This window comes from Ctenopharyngodon idella, chromosome 19 (assembly GCF_019924925.1).
Source record: "Ctenopharyngodon idella isolate HZGC_01 chromosome 19, HZGC01, whole genome shotgun sequence".
NCBI lineage: Eukaryota > Metazoa > Chordata > Actinopteri > Cypriniformes > Xenocyprididae > Ctenopharyngodon > Ctenopharyngodon idella.
In genome coordinates this window covers 35,180-54,484 of record NC_067238.1, presented here as the reverse complement: position 1 = coordinate 54,484, position 19,305 = coordinate 35,180, and the positions used below count along the sequence as shown (strand labels likewise).

Here is a 19,305-nt window from a genome sequence, read left to right as displayed (position 1 = left end):
ATAATGCATAATGGGTGCATTCTGGGAAGCTGTAATATATATATATATATATATATATATACATTGTCATATTTTCTGTCAGAAAAAAAAGGTACGCTGCTGTCACTGTGGCAGTACCCTAAGGTACAAAAGTGAAAAGGTACATCTTTATACCTTACTTAACCCTAAATGGTACATATTAGTAACTTAAAGGTACACATATTAGTACTTTGAAAGTACATATTAGTACCTTTTCCCTTTTGTACCTTAGGGTACTGCCACAGTGACAAGCGCCGTACCTTTTTTTCTGACAGTTCATTACCATGCTAACAATCTTCAGAGAGTTGTCATGATAGAAAGCATTTCAGCATAAGATTTTATGATCTTATAGATATGCTGGACAAAGTTTTTTTCATACTCATCCATATTGTATAAAAATAATATAAAATATGAAAATCTTTCACTGTAGTGTATACATAATGCCTTCTGTTCGTAAAACACAACCTAAAAAATTCCTTTAAATAATAAAAATAATAAACTCCTTTGGTGTATGAAGACAAATTAAAAAAAAAAAATACATTAAAAGGCTATTTTTGAGTTGAGAGAGGGCTTCTGTTCCTAAAAGAGACATTTTTTAGCTTGAGGACACTGATAGAAATCCAGTTTAGACCTGCATATTTCTCTAAGGATTTTCCTCTGCCATCTGCCCATGGTGTAGTTAAAGTTAGAAATTTAGTTGTAATAAAGTTGCTATTTTAGTATAATACAATTTAAATGAAGACAGTCTTGTTTATTTTTCCAGTGACTTTTACAGCTAATGTGAGCTAATGGCTGATGAGACACACATAAAATGTTTGACAGGAATACAGGAATCAAGCCTGTCAGAATAATCGCCCTCCCAATCCACTGACAAAAGGGGGTTTAACTCTATGAGTCCCAGAGCAGTGAGCCGGTTACTATCAGGATACTGGCACACTGAGCACAGAGAGAGAGTATAGAGAGGGTATTACTGCATTATTCACAGTTTATATGCCTGGCCTCAATGAAACTTTGCTAATTCTGCCTCTAGCTCCTTCATACTGAGATGTCACACATGATGAGGATGTAACTGGACGCAAATGATTAAGTGGAAGACTGGATTATTAAAGAGACAGACAATACAGCAGTGGATACTTAGGTAAGGAACCACCATAATCAATTCCTACTGTTAATTCTCATACTATACTACATTTGTTATTCTGTTGGACACAAGAAAGTAGAGAGTCTACATATTGAAAAGATTTTCTGTATGTGTTACAGCTATTGATATGATTAAGTCAAAGTGATTAAGTCAAAATCTTCATGATAAAGAGAGTAAAATAAAATAATATATTAATAGACTTATGTGTTAAATATTATATTATTTTTTATTATTTGTAGCAGCACAGAAGGGTTTAAAAAAACATTCAACTTAAAAAAGGGATCAAATGTGCATTTAATTGTGGAACAAAGAACATTGTTATCAAATGAAATGTAAAGTTTTCTCAGTAAAATTCACTGGAATAGCAGCAGCATGCTTGTGTCACAAGGTGCTGCAGTGAAGTGATTTTGTAGCACCTTCAGGGCTGAAAATGGACAGGCAACGTGCATGACTGCCTCAAGGTAGTTCATAGGATATGCTCTTCCTGACCCCTCATAATTTCTAACAGTCAAGATGCCGATTTTCAGATGCAGAACTTTGGGCCAGGTTTAAATGTGTTGTAAGGATCAGTTCACTGTAAACCCGGATAAGTTCTACTAACTCAAAAAATTTGAGGCAACTGATTGCCTCTATTTTTGTAAGTTTGCAAACTTAAATATCATCAGTAAGCATCAGTAAACTGAAAATTACAAATATTAATTTAAATCAAAATATATATTTAGTGTTTTGTTCATCTTAATTTAATACAACTCAAAATTTTGAGTACACTGTAAATCCGAATAAGTTGGCAAAACTCAAAAAAAAAAAAAAATTGAGGCAATCATTTGCCTCAAAATTTTTAAGTTAAGAAATTCAAAGTTTAAGTAAGCAGAACTGGTAAATGTTTATTTTGTACTACTCATACATTTTAATTGTACTTAACTTGCAATGTTTGAGTACACTCATACATTTAACTTAAAATTATCATATAACCCCAATGCAAATATTTTTATTAGTGTAAAATTAGCTAAGCTAATTCAAAAAAATTCTAACTTGCTAATTTGTTAACATGTTAACAATAGCATGGTATAGCACTTGCTGAATGAGTAATATAAAGCATTTAACATGCTTGCTCTCAAACCAAGCCGAATGCACCACTTTAAAAGAAACTCTTCTAAATAAGCCTAACAAAACATTAATCACAATGGCCCGGTTTCACAGACAGGGCTTAGCCTAAGCCAGGATTAGGTCTTAGTTCAATTAGGATATTTAAGTAGCTTTTATAAACATACTCTAGAAAAATACATTACTGGTGTGCATCCTGAGACAAAACAATGACACTGACATATTTTATGATATGTTAGTACAAGTTTCTTTCAGTTAAAACAGCTCAAACAAGCATTTTAGTCTAGGACTAGCTTAAGCTTTTTCTGTGAAACCGGGGGTAAATCTCCCACTTAACATTAATCTTACAAAAAAAAAAAAAAAAAAAAACCATTATAAAACACTTAATTTTAGCATTTACTCTCCCTTTCAAGTGCCATGGGCAAAGTATGCTGGGAAATAGAAATCCCAGCCCAGTTTCAGTTAAACTTAAGTTCATCTAAATTAAAATAAGTTCATAAAACTCAAAACAATGAAACAGTTCAGTTTACTTGAAATATATCAGTTCCGTGAACTTGAAAGAAAAAGAAAGTTCTAAATATTCATAAAAGTTCATTTGACTGAACTAATTTATTTAATTTAGTTAAACCAACTACTCAAACCAATTAATTATTTTGAGCGTTAGGGTTTACAGTGTAGAATTGTTTGACTTAAAATCTAATTGCACCATGAATCACTGCAATAAACTATATACAAATTGGAGTGGAGATTGCTTGAAAACATGTTTCCCAGAAGTAAAGAAACATTGATTATTAAAGCAAAAAGCTAATTAGGTCTAAGCATTACAGTGATTTTACCACGGATAAGGGTTTCTCATTGCCTAAAAAACCTTACACTCTAAAAAATGCTGGGTTAAAAACAATTCAAGTTGGGTTGAAAATGGACAAACCCAGTGACCCAGTTGTTTTAACCCGCAGCGGTTGGGTTAAATGTTTGCCCAACGTGCTGGGCAGTTTTCAACATACACTATATTGCCAAAAGTTTTGGAACACCTGCCTTTACATGCACATGAACTTTAATGACATCCCATTCTTAATCCGTAGGGTTTAATATGGAGTTGGCCCACCCTTTGCAGCTATAACAGCTTCAACTCTTCTGGGAAGGCTTTCCACAAGGTTTAGGAGTGTGTTTATGGGAATTTTTGACCATTCTTCTAGAAGCGCATTTGTGAGGTCAGGCACTGATGTTGGCGAGAAGGCTTGGCTCACAGTCTCTGCTCTAATTCATCCCAAAGGTGTTCTATCGGGTTGAGGTCAGGACTCTGTGCAGGCCAGTCAAGTACCTCCACACCAAACTCACTCATCCATGTCTTTATGGACCTTGCTTTATGCACTGGTGCGCAGTCATGTTGGAACAGGAAGGGGCCATCCCCAAACTGTTCCCACAAAGTTGGGAGCATGAAATTGTCCAAAATGTCTTGGTATGCTGAAGCATTGAGAGTTCCTTTCACTGGAACTAAGGGGCCAAGCCCAACCCCTGAAAAACAACCCCACACCATAATCCCCCCTCCACCAAACTTTACACTTGGCACAATGCAGTCAGGCAAGTACCGTCAAACTGCCAAACCCAGACTCGTCCATCGGATGGCCAGACAGAGAAGCGTGATTCGTCACTCCAGAGAACACGTCTCCACTGCTCTAGAGTCCAGTGGCGGCGTGCTTTACACCATTGCATCCGACGCTTTGCATTGCAGTTGGTGATGTAAGGCTTGGATACAGCTCCTTGGCCATGGAAACCTATTCCATGAAGCTCTCTACGCACTGTTCTTGAGCTAATCTGAAGGCCACACAAAGTTTGGAGGTCTGTAGCTATTGACTCTGCAGAAAGTTGGCAACTTCTGCACGCTGTGCGCCTCAGCATGCGCTGCCCCCGCTCTATGATTTTAAGTGGCCTACCACTTCGTGGCTGAGTTGCTGTTGTTCCCAATTGCTTCCACTTTGTTATGATACCACTAACAGTTGACCGTGGAATATTTAGTAGTGAGGAAATTTCACGAATGGACTTATTGCACAGGTGGCAACCTATCACGGTACTACGTTTGAATTCACTGAGCTACTGACAGCGACCCATTCCTCCACAAATGTTTGTAGAAGCAGTCTGCATGCCTAGGTGCTTGATTTTATGCACCTGTGGCCATGGAAGTGATTGGAACACCTGAATTCAATGATTTGGAGGGGTGTCCCAATACTTCTGGCAATATAGTGTATTTAAACAATAGTTGAGTTAAATAAAACTACCCAGCAGGCAAACATTTAACCCAACCGCTGGGTTTGTCTATTTTCAATCCAACTTGGGTTGTTTTTAACCCAGCATTTTTTTTAGAGTGTACTGTGGTAAAACTTATTGTAATGCACAGCCTCACCTGGCTAACTGCTTTTATGAAAGTTTTATTTTGCATTAATTACTTAATGTCTATACTGCTATCCCACAGGCTTGTGGACTTTAATATCCTCTAGCATGTAGGATGTTTGCTTGCCAAGCACAATTGCATTAACATATCACGCATAATGTATCTACAATGTTTCTGCAATGCTGTTATTAAGGATCCGTCAGGATGTACTGTACTTAGGATGTCAAAAATTAATGCATTATTTTAGGGACATATTTCCAAAATTATGTGTTAAACCGTGAAATTAATAATATGATTCATTTGTAGAGTGACGTGTGAATAAGCAGGAAGGATGCAGTGTGGTGTGATGTTTCTCCTGCTGCTGATACTGTCCTGTAATGCTAGAAACCAGAACAGAAGAAAGAACAGACAGAAGCCTGACAACACTGTCATCGAAAATGAAGTCAAAAGTAAGTAATCTGTCTGTCTGTCTACCCAAACCTCTTTGATGTTTTTCAATTTTTTTCAGTTTTTCAATTTTTCAACTTTTTATTTTTTTATTTTTTTTTTACAATTGCTAAGACCAATTTATCAGTACTTTGGTCACTTTTTCAAACTCTTCACACAGTGAGCACAACAGCAGTCTATGTGAGCTAAACTGTTTGTATCATTTTCCATTGCTTTGCCACAAAATGCATTCAATGGCTATCTTTCAAATTACATGAATTCTTTTCTCACTTTTTCACTCATACACACCACAGCCAAAACTCTCTACAACACTGGAAAAACCTGTAACTTTCTAAAAATCCCTAGTTCATCTCACAAAAGTATTTATGTCAATGAACATATCGGTGCCACGAGAATGACAAGTTCTGGTGTGATTTTTCACAGATAAAAAAACAGTGTACTCTGACAGTATTTCCTGTGAAAGTGATTGAAAATGCACAAGGTGTAACAATCAGTTTGATTTCTGTTTCCTTTTTCCTGGTTTGTAACTCATTGTTTCCTGTGTATCCTTTCTTTTTCCATGGTTTCTAGAATGTTTTCTTTTGTTGTCATAGTGACTCATTGTTTGATTGATTTGATTCAACTGTTCCTTGTTTAGCCCTTTAGTTACTCTGTGTATATATAGCCCTCATTCTGAGTTGTTCTTTGTCCATTCTCATTTATTTTTAGTTGGATGTGATTCTCCTATGTTCCAGTATTCTCCTGTGCTCCTCTTGTTTTTGTTTTTATTTATTGTTTAATAAAGTGTATGCTGTGTATAGATCCTGCCTCAACTTCTCTTACTTTCTGCAACCAGCTGTGACAGAAAAGACCTACTACCAACTAATATGGATCTATCTACCCTTGGTGCAATATCCTGATTCCTCCCCTGTGTGTTTTTTAGAGCTGGTCTAAACACACAAACTAAAGCATGCCTGCCTGGTGATGTCCTCAGGGGCGTTTTTGTGAATACACTGAGTGGGTGTTATTCCACTGTGGTTCCTCCTGGACAGTGGTTGAGGAAGAAAATCCTCCATATCTCATTCAGCCCCTTGTCAAGATTGACACTGACCCTGAGCCCACCGCAGACCCAGAGCAAGAGCCAATGCCCACCATGGACTCCAGCCAGAGCCTGGTCCTGGTCTTCAGCTCTGCCTTGGTGTGTTGATCCCATGGCTCCAAATTGGGCATCCAAGCCTATTACTCCACCTCTGCCCATCGACCAGCTGGCTCCACCTTGGTTTCTTGCTCCCTCGGCTCCACCGGGCTCCCTCCCCACTCCTACTCCACCTTGGTCACTTGTCGCTCTGTGTCCGCCACGGACTTCAGGGCCCAAAGCTGCACCTCATCCCTCCACCCCTTTGGCTCCATCAGACACTTTCTTCCCTCTGACTCCTCCTCAATCCTCTCTCCCACCACCTCAGCTGGCACCCTGGCTTCATCTTGGCCACTCGTCACAGGGGCTCCACCTTGGCTTCTCCCTCTGCTGGCTCCTCCAGGGTCTGGTCTGTTTCTGGTTCCTCATCCACCTCCAAAGCCCCCTCCATCCCTCCTCTGTTGGACATTTGCGACACGCGGACGCGCCATTCAGGAGGAAGGAGTTATATATTGTTCAGTTTCATTTCTGTTTTGTTTTTCCTGAACTTTTAGTTTGTAACTCATTATTTCCTTTTTCCATGGTTTCTAGAATGTTCTCTTTTGTTGTCATAACAACTGTTTGATTTGATTCATCTGTTCCTTGTTCAGCCCTTTAGTTACTCTGTGTATATATAGCCCTCGGTTTGTTCTTTGTATGTTCTCATTTATTTTTAGTTGGTGCTCTCCTGTGTTCCAGTATTCTCCTGTTCTCCTGCTTTTTTGTTTATTGTTTAATAAAGTGACTGCTGCGTATAGATCAACATTATAGTCTCCCACCCCTTCCACCTTACTTCTCATCGTCAGAAATTGTAACTGTGTTGTGCTGTTTATATGCTTGCCAATCAAAGGTTCATGAGCTGTTGAGAACTGGTTGATAATTAGTTGATCCAATGCTTTACATTATTAGTGAAATTCAAGATTTACCTGCACAATTCATCAAAATGTGTGAATAATTTTGAAAAAGTGCAATTTTGAGAAAAACCTAAATAGTGAGAAATGTGTAAATAAAACAACTGTCATTTCATTATTTTGCAGCTCTGTTCTGTCCAGTGGAGTTGGCTTTTTTGGTGGACAGTTCAGAGAAAGCTACAATGTTTATGTTTGAGAAGCAGAAGGAATTCGTGTTGCGCTTCAGCACCAGACTGATGCAGATGCAAGTGCCCAGCTGGCGTATGCGGGTGAGACTCGCCGTCCTGCAGTACAGCAGCACCGTCTCAGTGGAGCACAACTTCCGGGACTGGCAGGACATAGATGTGTTCCAAAGTCAAGTGAGTGCTATGACCTACATTGGCCAAGGCACCTACTCAGCTTATGCCATCACAAACGCCACTCAGCTCTTCACCAGAGAGACAGCGCCCAACAGCTTAAGAGCAGAGCTTCTGTTGACGGATGGTGTTGACCACCCGCGCAGCCCCAGTGCTGTGAATGCAGCTGCAGATGCTAAGAACCACAACATCCGTATGTTTGTCATTGGGCTGTCAGAATTCACACGAGATGAGCTGGACAACAGTAGACTGAGGTCCATCGCCAGCGCACCACCTCAGCAGCACCTCTTCAGCCTCAGTGACCCACAGCTGGATGACAAACTCTTCAGGGAACTGGTGAGTGTTTGGAGTTAGGGAATGTTTTCACCTGGAACACATAAGAGGTGGTTAGGATGCATTTCCTCCTTGAGGGAGGATTCATCTCTGAATGTTCAAAACATTCAGTTTAAAAAACTGAATGTTTTGAATGTTCAGAGAACATTTAGAAATTATGTTTTGATTATGGAAATATTAGCAAAACATATTTTTGTTATGGGCTAAGACTTGAGGTGGTGTAAAAAAGGAGGTGAAACAGAAGAATATACACTGAAAAAAACACCAATTTGAATAATGGGGGACCTGTAATACATCATATCCTAAAAAAAATCTATGCGATTAGAAAATTGTGGTCCTAGCCACTCACTTGAAACATAATTTTCACATATGAACAAAATCACAGTCCCATCAAGATCTGTCAATGGTTTACACTTTTGTGTATCAGTCTACAATGCTCTCTTTTCTCTTTTACAGAGTGAACTTGCGAACACAGCTGTAAGTACAGTTATCTCATAAAAATATTGTATGTGGAGAAGTTTCTCAAAGTTTTTCAACAGTTTCTTTGTTTTTTATAGTGAATATGAGATGTGATGGATAACATAGACATTTTGTGATAATGACCAGCTGACTGTACATTATCTTACTTATTACGCTGCTACAAATAAACAAATATGCAGATATTCAATAATGATTTAAGTTGAAATTGTTTTATAATTTTACCTCAGGCCTATATGTTATCTTAAAGCTTTTAATAAGAAACAACAGTCCTTAAGAATGTACAAAACATTAGCCTATATAGCCACAAGACAAACTCTCCAAAAATAGGCTATAGCAGTAAGTCCTAAGTCCTCTGAGGTAATTTTCACTATACTGAATCGCAAGATGATATGTGATATGACAGACATAGTTGCGGTCAGTTACCTGCTGGATGAGTGGACTAATTTACAGGGTATATTGGGTTACAGTGCCCTCCACTAATATTGGCATCCTTGGTAAATATGAGCAAAGGCGGCTGTGAAAATAAATCTGCATTGTTTATCCTTTTGATCTTTAATTTAAAAAATTCACAAAATTCTAACCTTTCATCGAAGTAAAACAATTGAAAGTGGGGGAAACTCACATTATGAAATAAATATTTTTCTCCAATACATGTTGGCCACAATTATTGGCACCCCAAGAAATTCTTATGAGTAAAATATCTCTGAAGTATATTCCCATTCATATTTACATTTTTTTAGCACACCAGGGTGACTAGAAACATGAAATTATCCAGCCATGGCTTCCTATTCCACAGGAGTACAAATATGCGTAAACACAAAGGCCAAATTCCCTTAATCATTCATCACAATGAAAAAAAACAAAGAATATAATTCTGATGTGCAGCAAAAGATTGTTGAGCTTCACAAAATAGAAAATGGCTATAAGAAAAAAGCTAACGCATTGAAAATCCCCATTTCCACCATCAGGGCTATAAGAAGTTCCAGTCAACTAAAGATGTTACAAATCTACCTGGAAGAGGACATGTGTCTAAATCATCCTAATGCGCGATGAGAAGGAATCTTTGAGTGGCCAAAGACTCTAATTGCAGAAATTAGTTGAGTCTTGGGGTCAGAAAGCCTAAAAAAAAATTAAAAACAGCACCTACATCACCACAAGTTGTTTGGGAGGGTTTCAGGAAAAATCCTCCTCGCTCATCCAAAAACAAACTCCAGCATATTTAGTTGTCAGAAACAACTGGAACTTCAAATGGGACCGGCTTCTATGGTCATATGAAACTAAAAAAAGAGCTTTTTGGCAGCAAACCCACCAGATGAGTTTGGTGCACACATGAATAAAAAGTACCCCATGTCCAGGGTTAAATATACTGCTGGATCTTTAATGTTGTGGGCCTATTTTTCTGCTGGAGGTCCTGGACATCTTATTCAGATACATGGCATCATGGATTCTATCAAATACTAACAGATAAAAAATCTGAACCTGAACCCTGAAGAAAATGAGTGGAGTGAACTGTAGAGAAGAAGCACTAACATGGAGCTGGGAATCTGAAGGATCTGGAGAGATTCTGTATGGAGGAATGGTCTCTGATATCTTGTCAGATGCTCTCCAAACTCATCAGGCATTATAGAAGACGACTCAGAGCTGTTATCTTGAGAAAAGAATGTTACAATAATTGTGGCCAATGTGAACTAGAGAAAAACATTTATTTCATAATGAGCTTTTCCCCCCATTTACAGTTGTTTTGCTTACATGAAAGGTTAGAATTTTGTGATTTTTTTTTTTTTTTTTAATGAAAGATCAAAAGTATAAACAATGCAGATTTATTGTCACAGCCACCTTTGCTCATATTTACCAAGGGTGCTAATATTAGTGGAGGGCACTGTATATTAGCCTGGCATTAAAGAGCACTTATGCTTTTTACATTTTCACCTTTCTTTAGTGTGTAATGTTGCTGTTTGAGCATGAAAAAAATGTCTGCAAAGTTACAAAGCACAAAGTCCACTCCAAGGGAGTTATTCTCTATATCAGTAAGCAATGTTTCTGAACTCCCTGAAACAGGTCACAGTTTTTCTTATTTAAATAATTTCCAAAAAGAAATGTAAATTGTAAAATGTAAAAAGGGGGCAAGGCTTGGTTGAGTTTTAGTAGTGTGTTGAAACTTGCAGTTATGGTAAAGGACGTGACATTTCCAAAACAAGTTCGAAGAAGAAGGGGCTTCATAGAGACAGGGACTAAATGGAGCTTTACTGACAAACTGGGAAGGAAGGTGCTGCAAATTGCAATAATGTAAAATATGTAAAAAAAAATAATGTTTTTTGAACATTCAAGCATGCAAACCTATTCTAGTAGACCCCCAAAAAAACAAAAAAAGGACATAAAATGGCCAAAATAAAATAAAATAAAATAAAAAATAAAAAAGTAGTAAATACTGTGATTCCACATAATATAGAGATGGCATGCTGTATCATTCTTGTCTAATGGCTTATTTCTCTGTTACAGTGTCCACAGCGCAAATCCTGTCTGTGTGAGAAAGGAGAGAGAGGTTTTCCCGGCAATCCAGTGAGTTTATATCTGCACTTTATGTCTCTCTGTCTCAATCAGTTTGATAGCCCAGTAAATTCTCATCATGTCACATCCAGCTTTCTCTGCATAGATAAAATAGGAAATCATTGCAGATGTTCATATCACAAAAGTAAATGATTAATTTGTCATTGGTTCTTAAACAGTACAGCCAGGGTTATTATAGTTATCTAAAACTAAAACCATAAATAAACGCCCATTACTTGAAATAAAATACCTGCAAACTTTAATTGAAATTAAATAAAATATCAAAACTATTTTATTTCAGCTAGTTGCCAAGATAGCATTTCTCATGTTCATTTGATTTAACTTGAAGTACTAAAATAACCAAAACTAAAACTGAAATTAAAATTTTTTAAACATAATAATAAAAAAATGACTAAAAATGTAACTAAAATTACAACAATAGTATCAATACAATGGTAAAAATAGTACCATCATAACATTAATTACAGCTTTTTTTTTTTTTTTTTTTTTTTTGTCTAGCTGTCTCTGCAGAGCCGATTCTCCCTATACGCAAGCTACACAAGTTGCGTAGGGCCCTCGAACCACCAGGGGGCCCCCTTGCTCATCACTATATAAAATAAGCATGACGATAATTTAACATAACGTGAATATTTCTTTATAAAATGCAAAAATATGTGTGGTGTCTATTAACCATTGGCGGAGTCATGTTGAAATATTTTAATAATGATTTATATTGATTCAATAACTGTTTCGAACTCGGACATAATGCAGTGCGGCAGATAATAACATATGCGTCTTGTCATGGCTATGGCTGCAAAACAAAACTATCAAAAAGAACGAAGAAAGTAAGCTATGTATTTTTGTAACATTTTCAATTTCTTATTTAGTCTTCTAGACAAAGCAGTAAATTCATAAGCAAGTCGTAAAGCAATAACTCCAGTCCAGGTCTCCACCGTGTTTCGTTAGAAATGACCAAAGATGACATGTAACTTTCGGTTTGTGTTGGTACACATCAATAATCAAAATGTTTTTTTTTGTTATGCATGGTTTAATGTACATAAGAATTCCTGTTCGGTATTACAAGCAGTGTGACTCAGGTAGGACTACTTTAAAAACAATGCCCATAGTCTAAAATTAGCTAATTTAGAGAATTATTTAGGCTATGTATTTTCGTATGTTTACCTGCCTTCTTCACTCTAAAAAATGCTGGGTTGTTGATTTGGGTCAAAATAGACAAACCCAAACGCTGGGTTAAAAATGTAATTAAAAATATGTAAACAAATGGTTGGGTTTTTCCATATTCGATCCCAAATTTGGGTTTAAACAACCTAGAATTTATTATTGTTGTTTATCATGCTGTAATTTCGTAAGTAAATCGCGCATTTAGAAAGCGAATTCGGCTGTTTGTTATAGACCTTATGTAGCCCCGCCCCTTTTCAGCGCTGTGCTCGTTGTCTTTTGACTTCCGGCTTGTATTCCCACAGCGATCTTATGTATTTATGAATGAACTGCTCATTTTAAAATCTTCCCGGTCTACTGACATTTGTTAAGACATCTGCTTTAAACATAACAATGCTCATGATAACTTTCATTAACTCTACAACAGGTAAATCCACTTCACCAGCTAATTATTCTTCAACAACGATGCCATAGAAATATACAGGGATACCGCAAAAACGGAAGTTCAAAGACAATGTTCTAAAGATGGCGGCACGCTTGTTTCTCTGGTAAATAAGGTCTATAGTTTTTCTGACAGCTAGATTAATTTAGCTGTCAACGAAAATTTGGTTTTAATTTTACTTAATTGTTTTTTGCTGCCAATTTGACGTGTTTTAATAGGTTTCCCTTTACATCCCATTACATACGTTTTTCATAACTTTGTTTCCTTGATGTTTTAATCCTATTAGCTATAGCAAACTGGCAGTGCACCTTGCATAAACCATTGTAATTATTGGCTCATGCAATAATAAAGATTATGAAAATTTTGAGGTTTTTAAGAATGCACTGACAGGGGCCCCTTTACAAAGTTTTGCTTAGGGCCCCCAGAAGTGTAGGATCGGCACTGTGTCTCTGAATACTCTGAATGTTATTTCAGAATCTAGACATCAAACATCAGACCTGTGATGTGGAAGACAGTTTCAAACACTAGATCCTGGCCTGATCTGTGCACATGAACAAATAAAGTTAGAATTGTTTGAGGAAGAATTGTTAAACAGCAGTAATCCTCTCTCTGAGCTGTGTTTGATCTAGCAATGTAAAGCGGATAACTCCATCGCTCTGTGTCTGAAAGCCCTAGTGTACAGTCAGAACAGATCAGGTGGATTCAGGGCGAGCAGAGAGGCGCTACATGAAAGAGTAGGAAGTGTTTCCCACACTGCAAGTGTAGCAGGTGCTGAAGCTTTCAAGAGGGCACCTCTGTGCTTTCAAATATGCGTACGCTTCACAGAGGGGTAAGATCAAGTCCAGGGGATTATGCAGAGATAAACAAACAAAAAGTTTTGCATCGGCCTTTGATCATTCTCAAAAATGAGCTCATGTGGAGGTCAAATCCACTGACTCACATAGAACTTGATGGGAAAGCTTTCACTTGGCAGTAAATATTATTCAATTGCACAAAGGCAATTTTATCCAACCATGTTATTTAAAATGTATGACTAGAATTGTTTTGCCTGCTCATTCTGTAATGTCTTGTAAATATTAGGGTAAACCAGGTGATCCAGGATTTGATGGGCCTCCTGGTCCCAAAGGACCTAAAGTAAGTCTGATTTTATTAGCAACTCTGTCTTAATTTTTGTTTTGACTTGTGATTTTTGTTTGGAAGATTTTTTTACATATAAAAGTATATTACATGAAAAGATAGAGCTGACTCATATGTACAGATCAGAATCAGGTATGGGCTGTTTTGAATTGAGCTAGTAAACAACCACCTAACAACCAACCAGAACAGCCTAGCAACTGCATAGCAACACCCTGACAACCACTCACTTTACCCTACAATTTTGGCAGCGAGTTGTTCACGGACAAAAACCACTTGTATTTTTTCAAAACATGCAAAAAAAAGAAAAAAATTCTCAAACCTGATTTTATGGTTTTCTCTTTTTATTTATAGGGAGAGGCAGGTTTAAATGGACGTCCAGGATTAGAGGGTATAAGGGTACTATATCCTCATATATTATCTTTTATTTCTCTATAATAATGTATATACATTTTTACATGTTCACTGGTTGGTTTCTGAGCAATCAAGTCTCTTCTTCTGTTACAGGGAAGACCAGGACCCAGAGGAGTAAAGGCTAGTATATATGACTTAATGACAGTGAATTCAGTAATTTTACTGTACGACATGTATCTATCCATCTTATCAGTAAATGACGAAAGCTGTTTAATCCTGACTGATGCTTTCAAAACATCAGGAGAGTGCGTCACAGAAGACAGCCTGAGGGTGAAGCATTATAGATCATATCAGACACAGGACAATGAAATTTACTTTCACTCTCTTTCCGTATATGCAGGGTGGGAAAGGAGAATGTGGCACCCCAGGGTTAAAAGGAGATCAAGTACGTTTTAGTAAATTATTCTCTTGATCTGTGGTCTGTGGCCCACAATGTGTCATGATGATCCTGTCCTTCATTCCCACAGGGCCCAGATGGACCTCCAGGACCACGTGGACCAAGAGGAGATCAGGTTGCCTTTTTTTTTTACCACATATATAATTTTTTATATATATATATATATATATATATATATTTGGGTTATATATTGAGAAATTGAGATTTCTTTCCATTGATATATTTGACCCTGGACCACAAAACCAGTCATAAGTCGGGGTATATTTGTATCAATAGCCAACAATACATTGTATGGGTCAAAATGATCAATTTTTCTTTTATGCCAAAAATCATTAGGATATTAAGTAAAGATCATGTTCCATGAAGATATTTTGTACATTTCCTACCGTAAATATATAAAAAAAATTATTTTTGTGAGTGGATATGCGTTGCTAAGGACTTCATTTGGACAACTTTATATTTGCAAATGCAAATATATACAGTAATATTTGATTCATGTATACATGTATTTTTATTTTATTTAATTATTGCGATGAGACAGTAATAAATGAAGAGTAACATAGCTCCCAAGCGCAGTGAGGAAATGATCACGCTCACATAGTCAGATCGCCTCTTCTGTCCCTGCACTTATGGAATGTGATTGAGGGATTAAGTGTTGTTCTTACACTATAACTATAGCTAAAGCAGTGAATCCAGGCCTACACGCCATTGTTTCTCTGTGAGGGCTTTCTTTGTTCCTCTGGATTAGCATAAGGACAGGGGTTACTATCTCCTGCCCTCCTAGTTCAGTCTCTGTCCTTGTGATCTTGGTTTATTGACAGCAGCCTTCTTTTTTTGACCCGATTCAGATTTAGATAGCTTCAGTTTCCCACACAGTCTATCCTCTGGTGACGGGGAATGTCTGGCTGTCATGTGTCCAGTAAAAACACATTATAATTGATGGCATAGCTTAGTAGTGGTCCAGTACACTGTAAAAGTCTTTTGATATTTAAATAGACACACTCTGCCAATACAACTAGCTCATAGATCAAGTGTGATTAGTGAGAAATAAAAGATATAATAAAGACTAATACTTGAATGTCTGTCTATTTCAGGGACTGAGCGGTAACCCTGGTGACCCTGGCCCTGAGGGCCGTGTCGGACCTAAAGTAAGGATATTGCATCTTACCACTATGATGTGATGTTTTTCGAATGGAATGACAGTGATATCTTTCCCAGGGTGAGCGAGGACCTAGCGGACCCACCGGACCTCCAGGGTACCCAGGGACTGGGATTCCTGGTCCAAAGGTAATGGCTTCAGATTAGATCATTAGTTTAATGTAAAATATATTTTAATATCTGGTTAGACAACAGTTGTTACACAACATTTCAAGCAGTGTTCTGCAATGTGACATGCTACATTTTTTGTATTGTTGTCATGCATGCAGTTTATGAACTCAAATAATTGAGATACAATTTTAATAATATTTCAAAGTATTACTCTTTTTACTGTATTTTGATCAAATAAATGCAGCTATGGTGAGCATAAGAGACTTTAATATTAAAATTCTTACCAACCCCAAACTTTTGAACAGTAGTGTATCAGTATGCAGTTGTTATTATAATTATAATGGAATCATATGGAATCATATCCATGTAAACCCTTTGTGTTTTGTAAGGGGGAGAAAGGTGGCCAAGGCAGACCTGGGCCCACTGGGCCTGTTGGTATAGGGGAGCCAGGAATGCCTGTAAGTGAAGTGATATGTCAGTAACTCCACTAGAGGGAGATATACATCCTTAGTCATGTGTTTTTCTGTAACAGGCTGCTGTCATGCATCTTTATTCACTGGGTTTGTATAGTGTAATATACTAATATTTAGTATCTGTTTATTAGGGCGCTTCAGGACCTCCAGGAGTTCAAGGCATCCAAGGGTTTCCAGGAGAGGGTTTACCAGGGCCAAAGGCAAGAGTTAACAATAAAAACCTCCGTCTGCCTCCCACTTTGAAAAAGAAGTGTGCTTGCTTGTATTTAATGTGCATGTGTAGTGTACTTTATATCTTAAAATTATGTAAAAAAAAAAAAAAAAAAAAATGTACTTGCAGATTAATGAAAGTGCACTTTTAAAAAGTGAATAATGTCAATTTTAAAGTACATTTTAATCATTGTTTTAATAATATTTTGTTGTGCTTTAAAGAAGTACGCTTATTTTTGTGTTGACTAACTAAAGCACATATGAAACATTTGATACTTTTAACTGCAGTTTGATATTTGATATTACATTTAAAGTTAATACTGAATTACAACTTCATTTATACTTAGATTTAAAGCATGTATTAAACATTATAATTGTGCAATTACAAATATCTTTAAATATATGACATACAAGTTTCAAATGACAGTAAAGTATATTTTAGTTTGCCATATTTTAGCATATTTTAGTTAGCTTGTCAGTACTTTCGGCAGTACACTTTAACTATATTTCAATGACAATAGGAATAATTATGAAAGTACATTTAAAGATGTATTTACACCCTACTTAAATAGGTAAAAAAAAAATCACTCTAAAGTTCTGCTAATTGCATTTAGTAAAAATTTTAACTAAAAATATGTTCATTTAATTTTAAAATAACATGCAGTTAAGTATCTGAAAACATTGCATTCATTAGCATATGTATATTCCTTTAAATGGTATTATTACCTTAAGAACTCTTTTTTAAAGTATGAAAAAGTACACTGCTCATGTGATTGACATCTAATGCTGTACTTAATAATGTAATGATGCACTGATGTTGATCACATTTCAGGGTGACAGAGGATTTGAGGGTCCTAAAGGTGTACGTGGACTTCCTGGGTTGGGCATTAAGGGTGATAAGGTAGAGTACATTCTCAAAAAGCAAACAAAAACAATTACATGCTGTTGTTGAGTGTAATCAGATCAAACAATAAGAGACTTGTCTAAGTACTTATTTCTCTCTTCTGTAGGGTAACACAGGGGAACCTGGTTTACCTGGATCGATGGGATTTCCAGGAGTAGGGACCCAGGGTGAAAAGGCAAAGCAAAGTTCTTATCTATCCATAGACTGCACCCAAACCCTTGCATTATTTTATAGGTAATCGTAGTACAGCCTCCAATTAGAAATTACTTTTTTGATGTGGCATCTCTGGCTGCAGGGAGACCTGGGACCCATGGGTCCACCTGGACCAAGAGGCCCCCCTGGAGTGGGCATGGTGGGCCCTAAGGTACAGTGTGTGTGTGTGTGTGTGTGTGTGTGTGTTATTTTAGTGGTCTGATATTGAAGGCAAAACATCTTTAGATAGTACTTTCAATTTCAATTTCTATAACCATAAATAATGCAGAAAGACTTTTAAAGGGATAGTTCACCCTAAAAAGAAACTCACTAAAACTAATAACATTTTTACATTTTTAATAATTAAAAGAAATCTGAAATAAAACAAAAGATTAAAAAAAACCTTTAAAATTGAAAATTATAAATGTTGCCTTGGCAACTCTCAGAGTCAGTCACACTTTCAACACCAGACCTCTCAGCTCCACCCACCCAGCCCAAGTTCAACCATCTTCTGCCAACCTCATCTCCCTTAACTCCACCCCCATTGAGAGTCCTGAGACCGACACCAAACAGGAAATTCCCCACAAATATATGCTGTTCCTAGATGTTTTCAGCAAACAACTGGCCACCAAACTACCACCTCACCAGCCATGGGACTCTGCCATCGACCTGCTGCCTGGGGCAACTCTACCCAAGAGTAAGATCTATCCTTTGTCCATCCTGGAACAGAAGGCTATAGATGAGTACATCGAGGAGGCTCTCAAGCAAAACTTAATCTGACTATTTACATCCCCTGCTGCTTCAAGCTTCTTCTTTGTGAGTTAAAATGACAGAGGCTTGTCAATTACCGTACTCTCAATTCTCATACGGTCAAATACCACTACCCCCTTCCTCCGGTCCCAGCAGCCCTGGAACAACTACGTGGAGCTTGCATCTTCACCAAGCTGGACCTGCGGAGCACGTATAACCATCAGGCCACTATGAATATCTCATAATGCCATATGGACTGTCCAACTCACCCTCCTTATTCCAGGGGTATATGAATGAGGTGTTCCGGGAGTTCCTCCATCATTTCGTCATCAACTACATCTGCAACATCCTGATCTACTCCCAGAACCTGGCCGAACATCGCCGCCATGTGACGCAGATCCTCCAGAAGCTACAAGAACAACACCTCTACCTGAAACGCAGAAATGCGAGTTCCACCGGAATTCCTCGGTTATGTCATTAACCAACACAACATCCAGATGGACCAAAGGAAGGTTCAAGCCATCAAGGATTGGCCCCAATCAGCTAAAGATCTTCAACGTTTCCTGGGCTTTGCCAACTTTTACTGCCATTTCATCACCTATTTCAGCCAGATCTGTACACCACTTACTTCCCTTCTTAAAAACCGTCTCAAGTCTCTGTCCTGGAGTCCCGCCACAGCCAACGGTTTCCAACAGCTCAAAGAAGCCTTTTGCACAGCTCCTACCCTAGTTCATCCCAATCCAGATCTTCCCTTCATGGTTGAAGCTGTTCCGTCTCAGCGGCAGGGTAAGCCTCCTATCCTCCATCCATGCTCCTTCTTTTCAAAGAAACTGTCCCCAGTGAAGCAATGCATGAACTTGAAGGCCGATGCTCTCTCACACTTGCACCACCCTGAGCCAGATTCCACACCACTCGAAACCCATACTTCCTCCAGCCATCATAGTCAGCCCTATCCAGTGGCCCCTCGACAACCAGATCTCTGCAGCCACTCATTCTGAGCCAGCTCCGCTGGGAGATCCTAAGGGACAGGCATATGTTCCATCAGCCCTGCGCCTGAGAGAC

General features: G+C 37.8%; 1 protein-coding gene across 1 annotated transcript in view; it reads left to right on the top strand.

Moving 5' to 3' along the window:
- The first annotated feature begins 946 nt into the window (after positions 1 to 946).
- Positions 947 to 19,305, top strand: part of LOC127500672 (collagen alpha-1(XXVIII) chain-like) — a 35,126-nt gene continuing 16,767 nt past the window's right edge. Inside the window, exons 1-17 of the mRNA XM_051872011.1 lie at positions 947 to 1,156; positions 4,959 to 5,101; positions 7,290 to 7,855; positions 8,309 to 8,329; positions 10,832 to 10,891; positions 13,581 to 13,634; positions 13,989 to 14,033; positions 14,142 to 14,168; positions 14,389 to 14,433; positions 14,516 to 14,560; positions 15,540 to 15,593; positions 15,664 to 15,732; positions 16,104 to 16,172; positions 16,319 to 16,387; positions 17,230 to 17,298; positions 17,408 to 17,476; positions 17,597 to 17,665. Of these exons, the coding sequence (XP_051727971.1) occupies positions 4,984 to 5,101; positions 7,290 to 7,855; positions 8,309 to 8,329; positions 10,832 to 10,891; positions 13,581 to 13,634; positions 13,989 to 14,033; positions 14,142 to 14,168; positions 14,389 to 14,433; positions 14,516 to 14,560; positions 15,540 to 15,593; positions 15,664 to 15,732; positions 16,104 to 16,172; positions 16,319 to 16,387; positions 17,230 to 17,298; positions 17,408 to 17,476; positions 17,597 to 17,665 (1,449 nt within the window). The 5' untranslated portion in view covers positions 947 to 1,156; positions 4,959 to 4,983. The remainder of the gene's footprint in view (positions 1,157 to 4,958; positions 5,102 to 7,289; positions 7,856 to 8,308; positions 8,330 to 10,831; positions 10,892 to 13,580; positions 13,635 to 13,988; positions 14,034 to 14,141; positions 14,169 to 14,388; positions 14,434 to 14,515; positions 14,561 to 15,539; positions 15,594 to 15,663; positions 15,733 to 16,103; positions 16,173 to 16,318; positions 16,388 to 17,229; positions 17,299 to 17,407; positions 17,477 to 17,596; positions 17,666 to 19,305) is intronic.